The following is a 19,398-nucleotide window of genomic DNA, read 5'->3' as shown; positions in this document are numbered from 1 at the left end:
CGGGCTCCCGGCATGGAGCCTGCTTCTCCCTCTGCCTGTGTCTGCCTCTCTCTCTCTCTATCATGAATAAATAAATAAAATCTTTATATAAAAAAAAGACGGGTGAGAAAAATAAAAATTAAAAATTAAAAAAACTTAAAAAAAAAAGAAGACAGGTGAGCCCCGAACCCCCACTTCCCATCTCTTTCCCAGTGAGCCCGGGGAGCCCTGGAGCCCTGCAAGGCCTCACCGACCCCCTCCGTCCACCCCAGACCCACAGGCTTCCTCGCTGTTCCTGAACACAGGCCCCCTGACCCTGGGGCGACTGCAAGGGGTGCTGATCCCCAGACACCCACAGGGCTCTCTCTCTCCCTCTCCAGGCATCTTCTGGTAGGTCACCTCAGCGAAACCTTCCCCAGGCACGGTTCCTACAACTCCAGCCCCTCCCGACAGTTCCCAGACCTCCGGTGCTTTCATTTTCCTCCTTATGTCCTATCGTGAACCACTGTACACGTTTCCTGTTTGGCCCATTGTCCGTCATTAGAATATCACTGCCTCCCTGGCCCCTGGCACAGAGTAGAGACCCCCTGATATTTGTTGAAGAAATAAAGGCATGAGTGAATCCCGGGCAGGGTTTTTATTGCCAGTTCCTGTATGAATTCCCATTGCAGAGGGGCTCCTGTCTCTCCGTCCCTCACCCTGGCCCAGCCCTCCTGGCCCCCAGCCCCATCCCGGCCCTCTCCTCCTGGCTGCCCCCAGCTGACTCCTCCCCCCACCCCACCCACAGCAAGGCTGCAGTGCCAGCCCCTGCCTCTGGGGTAACTCGACCAGGCTCCCCCGGCCCACCCCCCAGGTCAGCCAGGTTGACAGCCTTGACACATTCAGGTCCAAATGGAAGCATTACTGGCCTGAGCCTTCCCCGATCCTACAATGAAATGCACGTAACACCAAGGGGCCCCCAAAGCCCCTCAACCAGTGCCTTCACTGTGACAGCGGAGCACTCAGGCCCTCCTGCCCAGCTTGCCAGGTCTCCCTGCCCTGGTAGAAATCTGAGCCACAAGTGGCAGTCCCTCAGCCAGCCTGGATTTCTTTGGGCTCAACTCACCTCTCCCTCCTACTCTCGTGCCTGTGGGAGTCCAGTCCTGCAGGTCTGTCCCCTTCCCCTGGACTTCCCCCTCAGAGCTGGCCAACTCCACCTCCAGGTCACACTCAGATGCCCCCTGTGCCAGGAAAGCTCCCCGGTACCCCCGCTGCACCTGGCTGTGCAGAATCAGATTCCTGTCTGGGCGCCCAGAGCCCTGCTCAGGCCAGGCATTCCCAGGTGTCGGTGAAGGTTTAGGGAAGACAGGCAGCCAGTCGGTAAGGCTGACAGGGAGCAGAAGCAGACCCCCGACTCCCTGGCTCCTTGGGGGTCACAGAAGAGGCAGGACCCTGGGGAGCCAGTGCCCAGTGTTCACGCAGCCACCTCTTGAACGGGCACTGCCACCTACAGCCAACAGGTGGCGCGTGTTGGCCACAGTCTTGGTGGAAGCAAAAGTATTTGGATCACCGGTTTTGTAATTTCAAAACACCAGGAACCAACAGTAGATACTCATGCAGATAGGGAAACTGAGGCCTGAGAGGGGCAGGGGCTCGCTCTAGACCCCTCAGGGTGCACCAAGAGGCCCTCCTGTGTCCCCACCCCCCCTGCCCCGCAGGCCTCAGCGCACCTGCCCCACATGGCTGACCTCCTCCCCTCTCCCTCCGGGAACAGGCAGTGACTGGGCCAGAGGGACACATGGGAGGGGGGGAGGCCTGGAAAATGTGGAGAACTGCTCAGTGCAAGCCTGCCGCTGTGCCAGAACCGCCCCCCAGGGAGCTCATCCCCAACACCCCTTCAGGGTCGGGACAGGGTCCCTCACAACTCCAAACCCCCGGGGCCCAGGCTGGGCGTGAAGGTGGCCTCATGAACATAAGCTCTGGGCGTGCACAGGTGCACGTGCAATAGGGCTTACGTAAGTGTGCACAGCATTGGTGAGAACAGTGGGAGCTAGGTAAACAAGGAGGGGGCGCTGAGGGAGCCACTCCCTCCCTCCAGGCCCTGGGCTGCAGCACACTGACTGGGGTTAGACTGGGGGTGGGGGCTGGGGGGCTGCTCAGGGGCGGAGAACTGAGTACAGACGCAACCCAGAGGAGCAGGAGGAAAGCACCGGGAAAATAAAAATATGGGAACAGCAATAAAACTCAAGAGAAGGGTTGGAAACCAAAGTCGAGATCTCACGGAGGGTAGAGGAAGGCGACGGGGAGGAGGGACACAGGGGCAGGATTAGGGCAGCAAGTCCAGTGTCTGGATACTCGGAGTTCCAGGACAAGAGAGCGACACTCTCACAGCGAGGAAATAATACAGCGCCAGGCCACGACGGAGCACCAGGGGTCACGGCCTGGCACGATTCACCTTCATACACAAGGGGGAGGGGGCAGGATTCAAACCTCCGTCAGGCCGGAAGCCGGTGTCCAGCTTGCAGCAGAAACCCCCGGAAGCTGGGAGACCGAGCAAAGTCTGCATATCTCTGAGGGAAATGACTCCTTACAGGGAACTCTGCACTCGGCCCTGCTCTGAGCACAGAAAGGCCATAAAGACAAGCGTCTGACCTTTGACTTCTTCCCTTTCTCAAAGTTCCGGCAGGTAGGTTCCCCCAAGATAAGGAGCTGAACCAAGGAAGGAAACGGTACCCCAACCCAGAAGGACGTGCAGGGCACCTGGGGTGGCAGTGAATGGAGGTCTCGGCTTGGCTGGACTCCCCAGGGGTGCAGAGGGGAGCGGGCACTCAGCACTCCATGGGGACGCCCTCAGGACAGAGCAGGGGGGAGGCGGCGGGGAGGAAAGAAGAAAAGAAATGATTTCATATATTTGAACACATTAGGAAAGACTTAAACTTCAAAGGTTTGAACATCAAAGAGCACGGAGTTCCTCACAATTACATAAGAAAACTGCAAATTTTTTAAATGAGGTAATTATTAAAAAAAAAATTCAAAAGCTGAACCAGGAAACATCGCTGTATGATCACAGTGCGCAGAGGATGCTCACTTGGAGCGGGAAAACAGGGCAGGAGGCGCCGGTGTTTCTCAACGAGCTTTATAATTACTATCTGACTTTGTAAAATTATACACGTGTTTAAATTTAATTTTTCAAAAAATGATTTGTTTAATTTAGAAATGTAGATAAAAGGAAAAATATACTTCTGAATAATCACAGAGAAAATTCCCAATGGGAATTACAAGGAAAGCAACTGCATGCTATACATCACCTCTCACGGTCTGAGCCACGGTGACTCCTAAAGAAAATTAAATCCTTACACGGATGCATTATAAACCGAGAAGGAGGGACGCCCGGGTGGCTCAGCAGTTTAGTGTCTGCCTTCGGCCCAGGGCGTGATCCTGGGGTCCAGCATCGAGTCCTGCATCCGGCCCCCCGCAGGGAGCCTGCCTCTCCCTCTCCTTCTGCCTCTGTCTCTGCCTCTGTCTCTCTGTCTCTCATGAATAAATACATATAATCTTTAAAAAAAATTAAAAAACAAGGCATAAACACTAAATAAGCCTGACTTAGCAAAACGTACAACCACGTGTTGCCTGGGCCATGGCTGTGTCCTTGGCCCGAGCATCAGGGTGTCTTCCCAAGACCCCTGTTCTGGCCTGAGGGGCATTCGAGTGACTTTCTGTCTGCAGTTACAGGAAGGCTGGTCCGCGAGTCTCAGGGCAGGAGAGAAGGTACCCAGAGAACCCCTGAAGGACTGCGCTGGCTCTGCCGCTGAGACCCACCAAGTAGCCACTCCTACTCACGCCGCCCCCAGGCCCCAGGCTGTCAGGGAAGTTGTGTGCAGTGTGAAGTGCTACACCTGGACGTGGGTGAGCTGTGATGGACAGCCCCACGCCCCACCTTGAGCAAAGGATACATCTGAGCCCCCAGGACGGTCCAGTGTCAGACGGTCGCCCTGAAGAGCCCAGCAAAGGCCTAACCACACATGAGGCCATGCGCAGATGGCCGGCTGGGACAGCCAGAGCCGTCCCCAGGAAAGGAATGCAGCAGGAGGATACCAGCGGTCCGCAGCTGGATGCTTCAGCGACCGTCCTTGGGGTCACAAGGAGAAGGGGAAGATTTCACTTTGGGCCAAGACAGAGTGACAGGGACCAGATTCACAATCCCACCAGAAACAACTTAAAAATGCACCAAATAGGGCAGCCCCGGTGGCTCAGTGGTTTAGCACCGCCTTCAGCCGGGGGTGGGATCCTGGAGACCCTAGACCGAGTCCCACATCAGGCATGGAACCTGCTTCTCCCTCTGACTGTGTCTCTGCTTCTCTCTCTCTATGCCTCTCATGAATAAATAAATAAAATATCTTTTTAAAAAAATGCACCAAATATATGAAATATCAGTTCATGGCCACGGGATACCAGGCAGGAGCCAGGCAACAAATGAGGCGAGCCCTGCAGTCGCCCCAGCCTGCGGCCTGCGGAGAGCCGAGGGGCCCAGCGTGGAGAGGGTGCATCCCGAAGGGCGCAGGCACCGCCAGACAGAGGTGTGGCTGTGGCTGCAGGTCTGCAGAAGCTGAGTCACGAAGAGAGCAAAGAGAGCGAAGAGAGTGTGGCTCTGGGGACCTGCCCAGGACAGACACATGCATACCCATGTCCTCAGCAGTGTCACTCACGGCAGCCAAAAGGTGGAAGCAGCCCCAGTGTACATCGTTGGGTGAAGAGACAAACGAACCGTGGTCCGCCAGTACAATGCAACATTTTTCAGACATCATCATCATCATCATTTTTTAAAAAAGCAGAAAATTCTGACACCTATTACATCATGCATGAACCTTAAGGACATTGGACTCAATGAAGTAAGCGAGTCACAAAAGGACCGATATTGTATGGTTCCATCTGTATGAGGTACTGAGGGGCATCACATGGATAGAGATAGGAAGTAGAAGGGGAAGGGAGCGGGGAGGGGGAAGAGGGGTTTGTGTCTATCGGGGCAGAGCTTCAGGTTGGGAAGATGAAAAAAGTTCTGGAGACAGGTGGTGCTGCTGGTGGCACAACACTGTGACTGTACTTAGCACCACTGAACAGGACACTTAAAAACGGTTAAAATGGTGAGTTTTATGTGATGCATATTTTCCCAGAATTTATTTTAAAAAATACATGCCAGAAATGGTGTGTGTTCCCATCCATCAGAAGGAATTAGCCTCACCATTCACAGGACACAGGGTACAGATACTCCTTGTTGGGGAAAACTTTTCCCAAGAATAAAGGTGGAACCAGTCCTCAGAAAGTTTATGAGATCTTCAAGGGGATCAAACACAATCAACTTAGCTGTGTCCCAGAGCAAAGCTCACAAATACTTACAGGATACAGAAGTATACAGCGCCCAACGATGTAAAACTCGCAATGTGTGCCAACCGATCCAAGATTACCAGGCATACAAAGAAGCAGAAAACCACACAATGGGGAGAAAAACCAAGCAATAGAAACAGATCCAGAAATGACACAGGCGGCAACAGGAACACTAAAACTATTTTGTATTTATATTCCAGTATGTTCGGGAAGACCCAGGAATGCTCGAATACATTCGGTAGAGCCATGAAACCCTGAAACAGACCCAATCAAACCTCCATAGGCAGAAAATCTGGTGGCGGGGATGGAAATTACACTCGTGGAGTTCATTGCAAATTGTCCGCTGCAGAAGCAGCGAGCGTCTAGGTAGAAACAGAAACTATCCAAGATGAAACACAGAGGAAACAAAACACTATAAACGACAGACACAGCTCGAGTGGCCTAACGCACGCCACCCTAAGAAGCTAGAAAAGCAGGGACACCTAGGGGCTGGCTCAGGGGTTGGGGTCAGCCTTTGGCTCAGGGCCTTGATCCCGAGTACTAGGATCAAGTCCCGCATCGGGCTCCCTACAGGGAGCCTGCTTCTCCCTCTGCCTGTGTCTCTGCCTCTCTGTCTCTGTCTCTCATGAATAAATAAATTAAGTCTTTAAAAGAAAAAAAAAAGCTAGAAAAGCAGAGCAAATAAGCCCAAAGTGAGGAGAGGGGGAAAAAAACAGAGATCAGAGTAGAAATCAATTAAATAAAACACAAAAAAATAATACAGAAAACCAATCAAGGCAACATCTGGTTTTTCCAGAAGATCAGTAAAATAAATAAATGAACAAACAAACCTCTAACCAAGCTGATCAGGACAAGGAGTGAGAAAACACAAGGCACAATATTAGGAATGGGAGAGGAGGTAATGCCAGAGACCCTACAGATATTAAAAGGATGATAACAGGGTATCATGCTTAAGTTCATAATCTGACAGTTTAAGTAAACGAGAGGAGCCCAGCTCTCCCCTCTTCCTGGGGAGACACGGACGGTGGAACTCGCCTGAGCAGGAACAGATAACCTGAATGGTGGGATTTCTTTTTTTTTTTTTTTAATTAATTAATTTATTAATTTATTTATTTTTTTATGATAGTCACAGAGAGAGAGAGGCAGAGACATAGGCAGAGGGAGAAGCAGGCTCCATGCACCAGGAGCCCGACGTGGGATTCGATCCCGTGTCTCCAGGATCGCACCCTGAGCCAAAGGCAGGCGCCAAACCGCTGCGCCACCCAGGGATCCCCGAATGGTGGGATTTCTATTAAAGACATTGAACTTGCAGCTGAAAATCCCCCCAACAAAGCAAACTCCGGGGACAGGGGAGTGGGGAAGGGAGGAGGGGGCCACAGGGAGCCACATGAATCCTGGCCCTGACGAGTGGCCGATGTGCCCACCGCCTCCACGGGGCGATGGTTTGGTGGGTCATGCACACGACCCAAGTCATCAGGTTGTAAACGCTGGAGGCAGACGTCAATCATACCTCTATAAATCGGGGGAAATGAGGAGAAGGATGACCCCCTCCCAAGGACTGGTTGTGTGTCCTCCATCCCCACAGGGGAAGCTCAGGGGCCCGAGGCTCTGGCCCCAGAGCCCTGGCGGCGTGGGCAGCTGTGTCCCCAGGGGCTCGCCAAGTCCCCGAGGGTGTGGCGGAGGCAAGAAGCCATCAGCTGGCCCCCCCTTCCCTGCCTGGCGTAGGCCCCCAGCGGGTTGCAGGGGGTCGGGGCTCACAGGCAGGTTCTGTTTGGGGGCTCCTGCTCCCCAGGGCTGCAGTGGCCCAGGACAGCCCCAAGAGCCGCAGGTTCCCGGTCTGTCTCCCCTTCCTCCACCCGTTCCTCGTGAGGCTCTCCTACTTAGGGCAGCTGTGCTCAGCCTCAGGCCTCTCAGAATCACCAGGGAACGCGGGAGGGATGCCGACTCCTGGCCCATCCCATGGCCCATCCTACGGGCTGAGCCCAGGCCTGGGGGCTCTTCACTAGCACCCCCCACCCCCGCCCAGTGATTCAGCCACATGGCGAAGCTTGAACACCCCTGACTCGGAATACTGGTTTAGCTACTTTGATAGAGACGGAAATAACCGCGGCTTTAACGAGACACAAGTTTATTTCTCTGCGGAAGACAGGCCGTCAGCCGTCCCAGGAGCTGGGGCTGTGTCTGCCGAGCCGGTCCCAGGCAGAGCCACCAACTGTGTCAGGTTGCCCAGACGGAGGGGGTCTCCTAGGCCATGAGACTTTGGGCGCTAGAACCAGAAAGTCCCCGGCAAGCCAGGATGATTCCTGCGACCATGTCCGGGGAGGCCCTCTGTGTGCACAGCTAGAGCAGGCTCAGCACCGCAGGCCGGGTTCTGGGGGGACAGGGCAAGGAGGAAGGGGGGCGAGTGTCCCCGGGGGGCCGGATGCCTCTCCTGTCACCTTGCTCTGCGCAGAGCCTCCCGCTGACAGCCCAGGGGCTTCTGTCACTAAAGAGAATGACTCCTGGGACCCAAAGTAGGAGCTGCCTGTCTTGGAGGCCCCAGGGATCGAGGGGGCCGATTGCGAGCCCCCGGCCCACTGCCACCTGTGGGCCCCCCATACCAACCCGCCCATGAGGTAATGCCATCTCTGGGGTGAACCCTCGCTCTGTCCCACATCAGTGCTCTGGCCGCAGTGGCTCCTGGGCTTTCCAGCAAGTCCTGTGAGGTGGGTCCCAACACTCCTCTTAGAAGGAGGAAGGGATGAGCGCTCTGAGAGGCAGGGGGACTGGCCAAGGTCACCTGCTGGTAGGCGGCAGAGCTGAGATTGGAAGCCACAGACCCGGGGACTCTCCGTGTGTGTCAGGATCGGGGAGCAGAGGAGGGTCCTCCATCACTCCAACCCCTCAGCCCTCCAACCTGGCCCCCACCCACAGCCAGAGCCTCCGGCCCGCCCGGGGTGGCAGCTGGCCGGGGTGCCAGGACAGGGTGACGCTGCGAGCGGCCTCCTCTCCTCCACCTGGCTCCAGGAGGCCGCAGCTCAGGGCAGAGGAGACGGTGTGGCCCAGAGGCCTGGCTCAGGGAGGTGGGAGAGGAGAGGGTTCGAGGGCCCTACAGGGATCCCCCACCCCCCAATCAGAGGGGCTGATGCCAGCAGCGGGGCTTGGTGGGAGACCACAGGGCCGGGCCCAGGGTGGGGACCTGGCCACCCCACCCACGATCCATTCCTCTGGGATTGGAAGGAAGAGGGAGGGGCCACGATGAGGTCTGGGGAGGAAAGGACCGACCGCCCCGGGGACGCGGTGAAGCTTTGAACACACATTTATTTTCATCAGTCATGTGCCCACACTGTACAAAATGACTCTGAGCTACAGAACAGGAGACACCCCAGAAGAGCCCCCCACCCCCACCCTCACCCCCTGGTCTCACTTGGGCCGAGCGGATGGCGGAGAGCGCTGTCGTATTAAGTCACGGCCAACCGGCTGCGCGGTCAGGGGGCAGCATCACTGCCAAGAGCCTCTGGACTCCTGAGAGCAGGGTGGCCTCTGCCCGGCGGCGCGGGGCTCCAGGGCGCTCCCACGGAGCGGGTGGTGAGCAGTTGGCTGGGCGAAAGCAGAAGGTGCTGGCTGGAGGCGGGACCCTCCTCCCGGCAGCCAGGGGTCCTGCAGTCTGGGCCTCACCTCCACCCCTCCCTCCCACCCATGTGCAGGTGGGGCTCAGGGCCAGCAGGTGACTGGCCCAAGGGCACCCAGCGCGGCATGGCCTGGTGGACCTCGAACCCAGACCCGTGTGACCTGCCGTCCAGGCTGCCCTGTGTTTCCTCTAAACACTGGGCGGAGGAGGCAGGGATTGGGGGGCGCCCCAGCCACCCCTGCTCCCCCAGAGGCTGCGGCCGTCCCTCCGGGGGTCAGCCTCATCTCCCCGGCGGGCGGGAGGTGGGCACCGAGCCCTTCCCCGCGCTCCCCCGGCTGCGCCCGACCTGCCTCCCACCGGGGCTGGGGCGTCCCCACCGCCTGGGCGTCGCCTCTCAACCGCGTGCCCCGCGCCCCCGCGCCCCTGCCCGGCTCACCCCGCTCACCCCGCCGGGGAAGCCCGAAAGCCCGGGGAGCGCGGGCCGCCGGCAGGTACCAGGTACGGAGGGACCCGGCGCACGCGGGGTGGGGCCGCCCCGCTGCGCACCCCGCGGTCCCCGCGCCCGCCGCCCGCCCCGGCCCGCCCCGGCCCGCCCGGGACCCCGCGCCCGGGCCGGCTGGCTCCTCGCAGGGGCGCGTGGGCGTCCGGCCGCCGCCGCCGGGCCCGCCGGGGCTAGTGGTCCTAAACATTTCACAATTGCGCTACAGAACTGTTGAACTGTTAAGAACCACTGGACCCAGCGCGCCGGGAAGTCCGCGGGCGCCCCCAGAGCCGCCGGCCCCGCCGCCCGCCCGCCGAGCCCCGCGAGCCCGGGCGTCCCGCGCGCGTCCCCTCCGCCTGCGCCCCGAGGCCCAGCGGCTGCGTCCGAGCGGCCGCGGCGCCTTTTAAGCCGGGCGGCCGCCCTCCCCCGCCGGAATGCGACCGCGCCGCGCCGGCCCGACCGGTTTTTCCGGGCGGGGCTGCTCCCGGGCCGGCGGGTCGCGCGGCGGGGCGTCCGGGGCCCGGGACCTGCTCGGCGCGCCCGCGCGGGGGCGGCCCTGACTCACCGGCCCGCGGCCCCGCCCCCGGCGCCCGCCCCGCGCACCTGGCGTCCCCGCGCGGCTCCAGGCCCGGCCACCGCGCGCGCTCCCTGGGCCCGGACCCGGCCTCGCCGCGGGGCTGGGGGCGGGGACGCCGGCGAGCTGGCCCCGCGGGCGGCCGACAGGTGCGGCCGGAGCCCCCCCGCCCCGGGCCGCCCCGCGCAGGGGGGAGGGGCGCGGCCGCGGGCCCGGACACGCCCCCGCCCCTCTCACTTCAAAGAGATCCCCGTGGGAGGGAACAAAGAGAAAGTGAAACTAGGCGAGGGCCGCGGGGAGCGACACGACGCGCCCGGCCGGTGTCTGGCTCTCAGCCCCGGCCGCGCTCTCCTCGGAGCGCACGAGGGTCCCCGGGGCGCCCCCGCGGCCGGCCGCCCCTCCCCCACGGCCCCCGCCCCGCCCCCCCGCGTGCGTCAGCCGAGCTGCGCTGGGCCTGCCCACTTAGTCACCTGGGAGGTTAGGGCCCCACCTCCGAGGCCCCGGGCTCACAGGGCTGCCCACCGAGGGCACAGAGGGGCTTTGGGACGGAAGGTCTGGAGGGAGGCGGCCCTGGGGTCCTCAGCCCCATTCAGAGCCACCGGTGGGGCTGCGCGGGCCGTTGAGCCAAGAGGGTGCTTACACACCCGCGCACACGCACCCAGCGCACCCCGCCCCCGACGAGGGTCCTCCGGGCCCCCTCCCCCACCACACCGATCCCACGCGAGGACGCAGCCGCCTAGCTGCCAAGCTCGAGGGACACGAGACATTTCCACATGCGCCCTGGGCAGTTTACCTGTCACCACCCTGCCACGTGAGTGGCAGAGGTTTTATTCTTTGCACTTTGCAGTTGGAGAAACAGGCTCGCCCAGGGGACGTCACTGCTCCCAGGCTGAAGGCTCTGGGGGGCGCGGGGGGGGGGGCAGGGGGGAGCACGTCTCCACGCCCAGCACCTCTGCTGAGTCCACAGGCCTGTGTCCCGAGCTCGTGCTCGGGGTCAGACACTGGGGCGGGGGTAGGGGATGCGACCCGGAGGGGGAGGTGGCGCAGAGGCACGTGGCCAAGGAGCAAGGAGCGGAGCTCGGGCATGTCTCCCCGTCACCACTGCCAGGGCCATCACCACATGGGCAGGAGCCCCCCTCTCCTGTCCCCAGCGCCCTGGCACAGCCCAGGCTGGGGCAGACCCCTCCCTATACACAACACCCTCCCCCCAGTGCCCTCTCCTCATCCAGCAAAGGTGGGTCACTGGGTCCCGCATCAAAGGGGACTGGTGAGGTGAGGACAGACAAGAAGACAAGGACAAGAAGCTGTGCTTCCCACTTGCACTGTGCCCAGAAAGGGAACTTCCTGTCCTGAAAAGAAATCAGGTGAGCCGTCCCCAGGAGCAGGGTGGCCTGGGTGCCCTGACTGGGACGTCTGGCTTTATGATGGGAAACACTGGGTACCGCAGATTGTGGCCTAAGCAAGAGGGAGACAGGTTTCCCAGAGATGACCCTGCGATCCCGGTGACTTGAGAGGGGCCGCTGGGAGCCAGGCCTCACCCAGCGAGGGATTAGTGGGTGCAAGCAGCGCAGCTGTCCAAGGAGTCGGGGCCCCCCGAGCTCCTCTCCGCAGCCCCCATGGCTCCCTCCAGAGGCGAGGAGGCTGCCCCAGTGCCAGGCGGGCCCGGAGCCCAGCTCCGCCGTGTGCCTTCGCACAACCCAGAGCGCAGGACGGGGCCTCAGTGTCCTCGGCTGTAGAGCGGGAAGGAAGATGAACCGGCCCCCCCCGGAGCGTAGCAGGGACGAGGCGAGCTAGCACACGGCGGGAGGGGAGCCCCCAACACGGTCCCCACGTGGCTCTCCCGCCGGGTGCTGTGTGCCGGGCCCTAGGCGACGGGCCCTTGGCCGCCCTGTTGCCGCTCCGTGATTCTCAGAGACGCTCCCCTCCAGTCCAGACTGGCCCCTCCCCAGGAATGACAAAATGGCTCTGAGGAAGCTTCCAGGCATGCTCCCGTGACTTTCCAAGCTTCCAGACACACGCCCTGTCCGGGAGCCATGCCTGGTAGGGTTCTGTGTCCCACAGGTGTGTGCAGGGCACAGACCGAGAATGGGGGCCTCTCCCCATCTGCCCAGCTGGCAGGAGCTGGCAGTGACCCACTGGGGGAAAAGCCAGATGACCATGTGCCCTCCGTGGGACACCCAGGACACAGTGGGAGTTTCCGCCCCGGCAGGATACCCATCCCTGGATCCAGTGGGCACTTCTACACCGGCAGGTTGACACCTGCTCTGGGAGGGTGCCCCATGTGGGCTGATGTGAGCCACCTGCAGCTTTCACAATCCGGGGCTCCTCGGGGTCTGAGAGAAGTGCTGAGTACTGAGTGGCCGTGAGCAACAGGCTCTGCCCCAGCCCCTGGCAAGCAGAGCCCAAGGGGTGGCGGCCTCCGGAGAGCTCTGGGTTCTGGGGACAGAGCGGCGGGGCGTGGGACCCGAGACGCAGCCTCCTCCCTCCTGGCCTCCGCCAGGCTTCCGTCCAACTGTCCCACCCTGCCGGCAGCCACCCCCTGTCAAGCCCCGAGTCCCCTTCCTCCCCCACACACCCCACTCATGGGGCCTTCATCAGGGTGTGGGGCAAAGGCTCCTCGGGACCAGCCATGCTCATGCGGTGCTCCCTGGTTGTGCAAGGCCCAGGCACACCCGTGTCTGGGCGAGAATCTGGAAGGCTGCCAGCCAAGGTGCCAGCCTGGGCCTGGGAACCGGGCTGAGAAGCCTGGGGGTGCGGGCGGAGCCACCCCCAGCCCGGCCCACCTGGGAGAGGTCCCAGCTGCTCGGTGGATGCCAAGAGCTCTTGCGGGTCATGCTTTCGCCCAGCATCTACAGGGCACGTGCCCTCAGGCTGGGCCCGGCTCCCCGGAGCCTGCAACCCAGGGGCCAGACGGACACACGGATGGGAATCCTCCTGTGGGCAGTCAGAGGTTCGAGGTAGCAGAGAACTGGGACGGGGGTACCCCTCACCCCCACGCCCCCTCCCTGCCCCCACACTCATGCTCAGCAAGGAGGGCTCAGGGGTCCTCAGCCTCTGGCCGGGCCAGGCCCAGAGTCACACGGCGGTGGTGGGCCTGAGCCCAGGGGTGCCCTCGCCCCACTGGGCTGCTTATAGCTGGGACAGAGCACACCGGCCGGGGTCCAGACAGCTGACTCAGCCCCAGCCAGGCCTCTGACAAGGCTCAGGGCCGTCCCCTGCCTTGAGAGCCACCCCGACCCAGGGCCACCACACGCCTCCCCGAGCAGGGCTATGGGCATGGGGCCAGACTGAACCCCGCGCGCCGCTCGGACAGCGACTGGGACGGACCCGGAGGACTAGCGAGAGGGGACGGTCCCGTCAGCACAAGGGGAGTCCGGGCAGAGGCTGCCCCGAGGAGGGGCCTTCAAGCTTCGAGAATGAGAAGGATCGGAGCAAAGGAGACAGGACAGGGGTTGTCTGGAGCGGGGAGCGGGAGAGGGCTGGCCCGGCTCACACACCTCCGTCCTGCTGCCCCCGAGATGACCTCCTGGGGTGCCCTGGACCCAGAGCCTGGGCGCGACTCCCCACACACATACCCACAGTCCCGGGACCCAGAAGCACCCTCTGGAGCTGGGCTTGGGGACCGGGGGAGGGGGCCCCGGAGAGACTTTATTGCCACTCCACCCCACAAAGACTGTCTTGGAGATGGGATGGGACACAGTCCCCGCAGTGGGGGCACATCTCAGGCAGAGTCACCGGCCGGGGTGCCCGCGATCCCCTCCAGCAGGTCACAACCGGAAGTCGTGGCTTACACCGCAGCAGGACAGCTTCAGTCAGACACCAGGCAGGACTTCCTGAAAACGGGAGGTCTCCTGAGACCTCTCTCCCGAGGCCCAGGTAGCGAATGGGGCAAGGGCAGACAGACAAGCCCGGGCACCTCCCCGCGGGGGCCCAGCCTTCTGCAGGGAGGGACCCGAGGACCTGAGCAAATCGAGCCAGACTCAGGAGTCTTCTGGAGGCCCGGGGGATGGCCTGGCCCACCTACCTGGGAGGCAGGGGGAGCGCCCGGCCCGGCGGGGGGGGGGGGGGGGGGACGGGGGGGGCAGGACGCGCCGCAGAGGGATCTGAGGTCCCCTCGGGTCTCAAGGAACTTTTTGGCTGGGGCCCTCCAGGGCTATGGGAGGGTGTGTCACAGAGTGGCCTGACCGGACAGCATGCAGGAGGCGTGAGTTGACCTTCCTCCGGGAAGCCCTTCCTGACTGCTCCCTCCGGGCATTTTCAGCTGGCCCAACGGGGGAGCTCTGCAGGCCTGACCCACTCTGACCCATCAGGCCTCTGGCTGCGGCCCCGGGACTGGCCCTTACACGCAGGCCCTAAGCCAGGGTCCGGCCTCATGGGGAAGCCCCAGTCCCTCGTGGGGCAGAGGAAACTCACAGGTGCCCCACCCTGGACGTGCTGCAGAAAGGTCACCACTTCCAGGTTCCCGGCCGCCTCTGCCTGTGGGAGGGAGCCTGTGACCAGCAGCAGGGCCCCTGACCGCCCCCCCCCGCCCCACCCCCCCGCCTCCCGCCCACCAGGATGCCTCCCCACAGCTCTGCCCAGGGAGGGGCCTGGGGTGGGAACGGAGAGCAGGAGTCTGGGCACTGGGGGGTAGGGGTGGAGGAGGGAGAGCGGGTGGAAGTGTCGGGAGGCCTTCCTGGAGGAGGTGGCCTAGGAGAGAGCGGCGCAGACACTCACAACAAGCAGGGCACTGCGCCCGTCGTAGCCCGGCCGCCCCAGGTCAGCCCCCGCCTGCCACCAAGACCGAAGGCCTTCAAGGTCGGCCCTGGCCGCCAGCCTGGGAGGGCAGAGCAGGGGAGCGGTCAGGGCCCCAGGCGCTTCCACCAAGCCAGCCCCCGGCCCCAGCATGGGGGTCCCCAGCAGCGCCCCACGGCAGCAGGGTGGGAGCGCGGGACTCCCGGGGCCAGCCAGTGGCCTGGAGTCTGGGTTCACCCAGCGGGGGTGACGGTGACTCAGGTCAAGGGCACAGGCATGCACGCACTCACACAAGCATGCACACGCGTGCGCACATGCACACACACCCCACAAGGAGCGCCACGGGCCAGTTTCATATTTCACAACACAGCCGTCCTCGGGCGGGGTCGGCAGAGGCAGGAGGGAAGTGTGCGACAGCCCCGTGGCTCACACAGACACGCAGGAGACAGGGCCTGGGCTCAGCAGGTGGCGTGGGGGAGCGGAGCCCACCTGCCCCGGGGGAAGAGGAGGAGGAGAGGCCCTCACCAGGTCCTCCTCGCCCCCCGCCCCTCTCCAAGGAGCCCGCTCCCCACCCAGGGCCCGGGCAGGGAAGGGACCGCCGGCTGTGCCGACCCGGGGCAGGGGACGCTGGTGCGGGGGGTAGGGGGCTGTCCCCCCAAAGGGGCGCCAGTGACTCCCTCCCGGGCAGGAAACAGCAGCAGCCCCCAGAGCGGCGCTGAGTTATTTCTAGGGTGAATCATGCTGGATGGCACCGCCAGCCCCTCCCAGACCTGTCGCCAGCCTCCCACACCAGCTCCCACACGCTCGCCTCTCGGCGGGGCCCCCAGATCCAGCCAGGCGGCCCAGGTTGGACGCGCCCTCCCCCAGGCAGAGCCCTGGACGCCGCGGGACCTGGTTACCACCGCCCCCCTCTGCCTGTTTCTTGCCTGGCCTTGCAACCCTGAACCAAGTCCCACGGAGTCCCCTCAGAGCCAAGGCTAGTGGCTGTGAGTGGCCCCCTCCCTGGCTAGGCCCTGGCCCCTCCCCTGCTAGGCCCTGCACCCCTCCCCCCACTAGGCCCTGGCCCTCTCCCCTGCCAGGCCCTAGCACCCCCCGGCTAGGCCCTGGCACTTCATCATGTCCAGGAGCCCACCTTCCCCTGCCACCTGGGATGGGTGGGGGCTGGGTTGGCCAGCAGGGTTTGTCCCCCGAGAGGCCTGAGGCAGGGGCCAGTGGGGGCTCTCCACCCCACCCCACATGTAGGACTGGGACCCCCAGGGTCGGCTGAGGCTGGCACCGAGGCACGGGGCTGGGGGAGACCGAGGCCGGGGCCGAGGAGGCCGGAGCTTCCAGGCCCTCTTCCCGTGAGCGCACAGTTCAGCCCGCCTCGCTCCCAGCCGGCCAGCCCGACAGCCACGGCCGCGACCCGCTCCCCACACTTCTGCCTCCAGCCCCCCAGCCCGGCTACCACCACCCCCGGCCTCGCCTCCTGGACAAGCCTCTCCTGACCTCCGCGCCTGTCTGCGCTCCGCACCTCGGCCCTCGGCCCTGGGGCTGCTGACAGGTGGGCCGAGCGCACCGCAGCACGGGGAGGGGGTGCCAGGGGTGGACGAAGACGCTGCGCTCTGCGGCCCCCGCCTGTCCCCCCGCCCACCGCCAGCACCCTCTCGGACACCTCCAGGGCCCCCCACTCCCCTGCCCCTGTCTCCCCGGGCCTGCTGGTGTCACCCAGGGCACCTGTGAGGTCAGAGGCCCGCCAGCAACGGGCTGTGGGGTGCCGGAGCAGGACAGCCGCTGACCGTGGTCAGTTTAGCCCATGGCAGGGGCCAGGCCCACTCCGGTGAGGCCCGTACCGGGGAGGACAGACTCAGGAGGCCTGTCACATCGCCTGAACAGTGTCAACCCCCGCATCTGCCCCAACCTCCAGCGGCCAGGCTGGCACGGGGTGGGGTCTCCTCCCCGGAAGCCCCCCACCCGGCTGGCTGTCCCTTCCTGGAGCCCCGTGCCTGCCTCCCGGAAGCACAGGTACACCTGCAGCCCTCACCTGCACAGCTCCGTCCCCGCGTCTTCCAGCTCCCGGGGGGACAGGCAGGCCCCAGCTGCCCGCAGCAGCCCAATGACACCCCGATGCCTGCCACGAGAGAGTGTGCTGACCGCCCGCCCAGGCAAGGCTGCTCCATCACGCCCCCGCCTCCTGCCCCCCGCCCGGGCCAGTGCCGTGCCCCTCCACGCGTGCAGGGACCTTCCCCGGACATGGCGGGTCTGCGGGGGGCGCCGGGCCAGAGGCACCCCAGCACTCGCCCCATGCTGGGGAGTCAGCCCCGGCTGAGCAGCTCCTCCGCCCACACCATGAGGCCTCTGCCATGGTCTCCCCCAGCCCCCATCCTAAGGGCCCAAGCACGCCCACGGGCCCCTGGGGGCAGCCTGGCCCCACTGCACACACCAACCAGGGTTGGGCCTGGGGAAACTGAGTCAGCTGGGCCTGCACTCTGCCCTTGGAGGCGAGGTGGGGACGAGACACTGGTGGATAAACGCAAACAGTAGGATCCCAGAGTAGGGCCCTGACGTCTGGGTTTCCAGAGGCTGACTGGCCCAGGCCAAGCCTGGAGCCACCCCCTGGGTGTGCGTGGGATGGGGCAGAGGGTGGCGGCTGGGTCGGGGTGGGGGCTTGTGCAGTGGGGGCCGGGGTGGGCAAGGAGAGGGAACAGAATGTGCAGAGGCAGACTCACACATGACTGCCAACCGGGTCCCTTCCCCCGCAGTGTCCTTGTACCATAAATTGCACGGTCATCCCACTTTTAGGAAGGCTGGAGAGGAGGGGGCCCTCCCAGGCCTGCCCTCCCCACCCCGAGAGCCCTCTAGGGCACAACAGGTCCAGGCCCAGGACTGAGGCCTGGAGAGCGAGGCTGGGAGACCGGTTTGGGGGGGGCTGCTGGGGGGGTGGGGTCAAGGATGAGGAGGCGGGACCGGACGGTGAGCTCATCACCATCCACCCACGACCAAGGACTCAGCCTGGAATCGCAGCCAGATCGCTGCAGCCCCTCACCCCCATCCTGGGAACCGCCTGGCCCCGTGCATGGGTATGTGTGTGTGTGTGTGTGTGTGTGTGTGTGACGTGCCCCCCCCCCCCCCAAGGCTCACACACCCTCAGCCTCTCTCCGTGGGACTCCCAAGCACTTGCTGGCAGGCCGAGTGCCCTTGGGGAGAGGACCCCGAGGAGAGGCCAGGGGTCTGGGGACTGCGCGATTCTAAATAAGCTGACAAAGGATTCAACACAGGAGCTGTGACTCCTTCCCGCCCCCTGACACAAGCACGGGCTCTCACACTGAGGTTCACTTGTGTACACATGCACACGCACGCACACACACATGCCAGGCCAGGACTGTGCCTTTAAAAAACCAGGGTAAAAAACAAAATAAATAAATAAATAAATAAATAAATAAATAAATAAATAAATAAAGGAAATATAAAAATATAAAATAAAATGAAAAGAATAAATAAAATAAAATAAGTAAAGTAAAGTAAAGTAAAATGAAAATAAAATACAATAAAATAATAAAAAATAAAATAAAATAAAATAGAAAATAAAGATAAAATGATAAATAAAATAACAAATAAAATAAACAAATAAAATAAAATAAATAAATAAAATAAAATGAAAAAATAAAATAATAAAATAAAATTAAATAAACTAAAATAAGAAAATAATAAAATAAAATAAAATAAAAGATAAAATAAATAAAAATAATAAAATAAAATAAATCATAAAATCAAATAATAAAATAAATAAATAAAGAAAATAAATTAAAATAAAATAATAAAATAAAAATAAAATAAATAAAAGTAAATAAAATAAATAAAATAAATAAACTAAAATAAAATAAAATAAAATAAAAATAAAAATAAAAAGCCAGGGTAGTAGGGGGATCCCCGGGTAGCTCAGCAGTCTAGCGCCTGCCTTCGGCCCAGGGCATGATCCTGGGGTTCCGGGATGGAGTCCCGCATCAAGTTCCCCTCAGGGAGCCTGCTTCTCCCTCTGCCTGTGTCTCTGTCTCTCTGTCTCTCATGAATAAATAAATAATGTCAGGGGGGCCAGCTTGGGGGACGTCCCCCCACCCGCCGTGCTGGCTGAGCCTGCCCCCGAGGGCACCGGTGCCCATCCCCGCCTAACACCTGGCACAGCGTAGCCTGCTTCACACCTATCACGTGCAGGTGCTGGGACAGGGGTTTCTCCCCTTTCCCGGCCCTCCAGCCTCACAGGTGTGTGTAGGTGACTTGGGGAACACGCACTCAACCCCTTGTGCTTCGTCCGTGTTTTTCTTTTCTAAAACTCTGTACCAGGGTCTTGCTGGACCTGCCTGGCCAAGCTGAGGGGTCGCCTCCTCCAGGAAGCCCTCCCTGTGTGGTGGGTGGGGCTCTCGGAAGCACATGTCCGCTGTGTCACCTGGCGGCCCTCTCCAAGGCGGCTCCACCCTGGCCCCCCACATGGTGCCCCGGCCTGCACGCCCAGGTACCTGCCCTTCACGGCCAGCAGCAGCGGGCTGAGTCCGTCCTCATCTCGGGTGTCCACAGGCACCCCCCTCTGCAGCAGCATGGTGACCGCCCCAGCCTGGCCTCGCCGGGCGGCCGCGTGCAGAGGAGTCTGACCGTTGAAGTTCTCTAGGCTCAGATCGCTGCCCT

The 19,398-nt window shown here is 61.8% G+C and overlaps 1 protein-coding gene and 1 non-coding gene across 5 annotated transcripts in view; both read right to left on the bottom strand.

Annotated features, from left to right (window-relative positions):
* Nucleotides 1-7,451: 7,451 nt before the first annotated feature.
* The window catches only part of ASPG (asparaginase), a 28,960-nt gene continuing 17,013 nt past the window's right edge, over nucleotides 7,452-19,398 (bottom strand). For 2 of the 4 annotated variants that reach the window (XM_038545883.1, XM_038545884.1), the window contains exons 12-16: nucleotides 19,233-19,396; nucleotides 16,763-16,849; nucleotides 14,722-14,821; nucleotides 14,419-14,481; nucleotides 13,621-13,838 (exon numbers count right to left, since the gene is read on the bottom strand). In XM_038545883.1, the coding sequence (XP_038401811.1) occupies nucleotides 13,818-13,838; nucleotides 14,419-14,481; nucleotides 14,722-14,821; nucleotides 16,763-16,849; nucleotides 19,233-19,396 (435 nt within the window). In that variant the 3' untranslated portion in view covers nucleotides 13,621-13,817. Of the gene's footprint in view, nucleotides 7,712-8,746; nucleotides 8,920-13,620; nucleotides 13,839-14,418; nucleotides 14,482-14,721; nucleotides 14,822-16,762; nucleotides 16,850-19,232; nucleotides 19,397-19,398 lie in introns of those variants that run through there. The other 2 variants (XR_005363818.1, XM_038545885.1) reach the window with 2 other exon arrangements.
* MIR203 (microRNA mir-203) lies at nucleotides 9,606-9,699 on the bottom strand. The gene has a single exon (NR_049456.1). It is a non-coding gene; the product is annotated as a microRNA mir-203 (primary transcript).

The sequence above is a fragment of the Canis lupus genome, chromosome 8, assembly GCF_011100685.1.
Source record: "Canis lupus familiaris isolate Mischka breed German Shepherd chromosome 8, alternate assembly UU_Cfam_GSD_1.0, whole genome shotgun sequence".
Classification (NCBI taxonomy): domain Eukaryota; kingdom Metazoa; phylum Chordata; class Mammalia; order Carnivora; family Canidae; genus Canis; species Canis lupus.
Note: the sequence above shows the minus strand (reverse complement) of the source record. Positions and strands in the feature narration are given on the sequence as shown.